This window comes from Palaemon carinicauda, chromosome 1 (genome assembly GCF_036898095.1).
Source record: "Palaemon carinicauda isolate YSFRI2023 chromosome 1, ASM3689809v2, whole genome shotgun sequence".
Taxonomy (NCBI): Eukaryota; Metazoa; Arthropoda; class Malacostraca; order Decapoda; family Palaemonidae; genus Palaemon; species Palaemon carinicauda.
The window spans coordinates 113,348,174-113,353,173 of record NC_090725.1 but is presented as its reverse complement, the minus strand read 5'-3'; the positions used below and the strand labels follow the sequence as shown (position 1 = coordinate 113,353,173).

The 5,000-nt window shown below is 40.3% G+C and overlaps 1 protein-coding gene across 1 annotated transcript in view; it reads right to left on the bottom strand.

Moving 5' to 3' along the window:
* LOC137651043 (uncharacterized) overlaps nt 1-5,000 on the bottom strand; it is a 284,537-nt gene that overhangs the window by 112,626 nt on the left and 166,911 nt on the right. Inside the window, exon 2 of the mRNA XM_068384182.1 lies at nt 4,819-4,896. Within this exon, the coding sequence (XP_068240283.1) occupies nt 4,819-4,896 (78 nt within the window). The remainder of the gene's footprint in view (nt 1-4,818; nt 4,897-5,000) is intronic.

The following is a 5,000-nucleotide window of genomic DNA, read 5'->3' as shown; positions in this document are numbered from 1 at the left end:
ACAACTGTATAATTCAAGTTCTTGTTTCTTTCTTGTTTGAACAATTAATAAATGAGAGCACTAAATATAGCAGTACCTTTTCATACCATAAAATACAATTTCTCACCCAATGATTTCATATCAATTATTCTATCTGGAATATTTTTTCCAGAATTCCACTAGAATATTTCCTTCCCTCATTTCCAACCTTATTTTCCCATATGAATATGGTATAAGGATATAAGGACTGTCGACGTGTAAGCACAAATTAAAATATAATGATGAGTACTTACAGAGATTCAAAGGCATGAAAAACTCCATTGTAAAAGACTGCTATAAAAGAATATACAAATCTATTGTTGTAGCTAGTCGAAAGTAGACCTCTTGCCTTGAGGGACTTTATGCAATTACAATACCTTCGACATCTTCTCTATGGTTCGCTTCACATAAATGGATCCTTTCCCCACGGAAAAAATTCCTTTAGGAACCATGTCTTCACAAGTGAGGATTTTCCCCGAGCGGCCTCGTAGTTTCTATAAGTAGCTATAATGGAACCGTGCAGGTTAGCAGTGCACGCGGGAAAGAACCGCGCGGGTTAGCAGTGCATGCGGCAAAGAACCGCACGGGTTACCAGTGCACGCAGCAAAGAACCGCATGGGTTAGCAGCGCACGCTGCAAAGAACTAGGCGGGTTAGCAGTTCACGCAGCAAAGGACCGCGTGGGTTAGCAGAACACGTGGCAAAGAATCGCGCAGGTTAGTAGTGCACGTGGCAAAGAACCGAGCGGGTTAGTAGTGCACGTGGCAAAGAACCGCACGGGTTTAGTAATACACGCGGCAAAGAACAGCACAGGTTATTAGTGCATGCGGCTAAGAACCGTGCGGGTTAGCAGTGCACGCGGCAAAAAACCAGGCGGGTTAGCAGTGTACGCAGCAAAGAACCGAGCAGGCTAGTAGTGCATGTCGCAAAGAACCACATGGGTTAGCAGTGCACATAGCTAAGAACCGCGCGGGTTAGCAGTGCACGCGGCAAAGAACCGTGCGGGTTAGCAGTGCACGCAGCAAAAAACCGGGCGGGTTAGCAGTGCACGCGGCAAAAAACCGGGCAGGTTAACAGTGCACGCAGCAAAGAACCGTGCAGGTTAGCAGTGCACGCGGCAATGAACCGCGTGGTTTAGCAGTGCACACAGCTAAGAACCGCGGGGGTTAGCAGTGCACGTGGCAAAGAACCGCACGGGTTAGCAGTGCACATGGCTAGTAAATCACTACCAATCGGGAAGATTTCTGAGCGGCCAACGTGTGTAGGGCCTTGTTGATGTTCATTGATTTCTAAATCGCTCAGACGAAACCGGGCGGTATCAACCCATTCGTATGAATCAAGCCTATATCGTCTCTTGACTCTTGTGATTCCACGAGCTAAGACAGAATATCCAAGTGTAAAATCACACTAGCATCTATAAACTTCACTTCATTCATTTGTAAGGAGGTAGTAGGTTGGCCAGGGCATCAGCCGCCCATTGAGATACTACCGCTGGAGAGTTATAGGTCCTTCAACTGGCCACACAGTACTACATTGGATCCTTCTTTCTGGTTGCGGTTCATTTTCCTTTTGTCTACACATACACCGAATAGTCCGGCCTATTCTTTACAGATTCTCCTCTGTCCTCATACAACTGACAACAGTCATTATCAAACAATTCTTTTTCGCCCAAGGGGTTGACTATTGCACTAAAATTGTTTAGTGGCTACTTTCCTCTTGGTAAGGGTAGAAGAGACTCTTTAGCTATGGTAAGCAGTTCTTGTAGGAGAAAGACACTCCATACTTAAACAAATGTACTCTAGTCTTGGGTAGTGCCATAGCCTCTGAACTGTCTTGGGTTAGAGTTCTCTTGGTTGAGGCTACACTCGGGCACACTATTCTGTCTGCGTCCTTATTTCCTTTCCTTATTGAGCTATATTTCCTGTTGGAGACCTTGGGCTTATAGCATCCCGGTTTTCCAAATAGGGTTATATATAATAATAATTGTCTGAAATCCTAAGAGAATTTCGAGCAAAAACCTAGAACTGAGAACCCTCATGATAAATATTGAATTAATTAACATTAGAATTAAGTGTGCTACTAACAAACTTACATTATTTTCCAATCTATTTGGTTTAAACTGAAATGCACGTCTATAATCCTTAGCCATATACAACCATGTTTATTACCAAAATGAATACCTTTTCAAACACTCTCTCTTTAAGCCTGTTTCCCTCTGATATCAATATTCGTATTGCTAATTGCCAGATTGACTGACCGCCCCCTCCCCCCCGCCCATGCCCATAGAAGATTACCCTCTTGAATAACACCTGAATCTTAAAATCCCAAAAGAGATTAAGGCAGCCAGTCCTATACAAAAATGACAGTTCCTTAAGCCGCTCAGAATGTCAGACTTCTAAGAGAAACATGTGTCACTAGGTTCCGACACCAGCATATGCCATTAAGCCTACTTGAAAGGACACTGTTGATTAGTCCCTATATTCTCATGACACTCCTGCTAATACTTCAATTAAATCTCGACCAATTTGCAAAAGCCAAATCATTTGATGCAGTCATCCCTCGAAAATTCCTACCTGTATTTCAACTAAATGAGGCCACTCGCTGGAACTATAAACTAAAACCCTATCCTCTCTAGGGGAAAATCCTTTGACAGTTTATCTCCTGTAAATCTTATTAGGGTGGCAGACGTGGTAACGTCCCGGACTGATGAAAGCCAGACTGGGGTTCGAGTACCGCTCAAATTCATTAGTTTCTTTGGTTTCTGCAACCACACCATCCTTGTGAGCTAAGGATGGGGGGTTTGGCGGAGCATATAGTTCCATCTGCTGAGTCATCAGCATCCACTGCCTGGCCCTCCTTCGTCCTAGCTTGGGTGGAGAGGGGGTCTAGCCGCTGATCATTATATGGTCAGTCTCTAGACACTGCCCTACTTGATAGGGCAATGTCACTGTCTCTTGCCCTGCCATTCATGAGCGGCCTTTAAACCTTTATAATCTACCTACCTCTTGGCCATCAGAGATTAGTAATGACCCATCCAGTCCCCTCAAGCAAAGGATTAAATCCATCTACTTCAACTTGATTGACTTTGTGATTGGATTAGCATTCCTCCATAGCTCCATCCCCTGAAGCTAAATTTCCTTACCCAACCTTAAAGACCCACCCTCTCCTCGCATTTTCTCCCGAATTGTGTCTTCTCATTCCAGACAGGACGCCATTTTGTTCGCCGCGGCCAATGTTCGCCAGGGCCAATGAACGCATCCATGGCCGGGCCTCACAACTTCATCCTGCAAAAACTTAGACAGAAGATGCCTGCCTCTTTCCCTACCCGAAGTCAGACATTACATGAGACTGTGAAGGCAGAACCACTTGTAGGTAGTAGGTTGGCCATGGCATCAGCCACCCATTGAGATACTACCACTAGGGAGTGTACTTTGACTGGCCAGGATCCTTCTCTTTGGTTACAGTTTACTTTCCCTTTGCCTTCACATACACCGAATAGTCTGGCTTATTCTTTACAGATTCTCATATGTCCTCATAAACCTGACAAAACTGTAATTGTTTTGTGGATATTTTCCTCTTGGTAAGAGTAGAGGAAACTTTTTAGCTATGGTAGGCAGCTCTTCTAAGAAAAGGACACTCCAAAATCAAACCATTGTTCTCTAGTCTTAGGTAATGCCATAGCCTCTGTACCTTGGTCTTCCACTGTCTTGGGTAAGAGTTCTCTTGCTTGAAAGTACACTAGGGCACACTATTCTATCTAATTTCTCTTCCTCTTGTTTTGTTAAAGTTTTTATAGTTTATATGGGAAGTATTTATTGTAATGTTACTGTCCTTAAAATATTTTATTTTTCCTTGTTTCCTTTCTTCAAAGGGCTATTTTCCCTACTGAGGGGCCCTGCTTTTCCAACTAGGATTGTAGCTTAGCATGTAATAATAATAATAATAATAATAATAATAATAATAATAATAATCATAATAATAACCTCACTATAAAAACAATTTAAAAACTTGTGTTAAAAGAGAACCATTTCAACAGCCATAAAAAGGAACCAAAACTACTACATTTTTAAACTTGTGTTTAAAGAGCAGTTTGAAAGCCGAAGTGAAAAGACAAATGGTACAAAGTCTTAAACTTGTTTTGCCAAAGGAGAAACAGCTCAACACTCAAGCAGAGAGGGTTAAATTTGTTTCTACCAGTTATAAATTGTTTTTGCTTGAAGGAATCAAATTAATAATGCATTCATCCCAGCAATTTTACTTACGTCTTGTGAAAGAGATAGTTTATCTAGGAATTATTTAACAAAATCGAACTAATGCTCCAGGGCGTATTTCTACCCTGACCTAATAACTGAAAACTCTTCAAGCATGCTCCCACCCCCATTTCACAGCCGGTGTTTATATATATATATATATATATATATATATATATATATATATATATATATATATATATATATATATATATATACACGAATACATTAGATTCCTTGAATGAATATATAATCAGATGCAGTCATTAATATATATGTACACTTTGAAAACAACTAAATATATATATATATATATATATATATATATATATATATATATATATATATATACATAACTTATGTTCCCTGAATGAATGTATTCAAATAGTCAACAAGCCTAAATCAAAATGAAATTCTTAAAACAACCTTTGACATATAACTACTTAATGCACATATCTGCATATACCTACGTACACTCATAACCACACAACCTACCTATTTAGTATATATACATATTACATAACAAAGGAATTCATATTTTATGTACTTACCGTAAGCAAGAAGTTCAGATTGTTGACATAATTCCTTTCAGTGTCATACAACTCTCCGACAACATGCGCCCTTGTGTCCTGCAAACAGAAAGGATATCAATTAAAAATCTTGAATTATCCTATACAATTGGTACTGGGTTTCATGGTAATGATTGAATTATCCTATACATTTGGTACTAGAT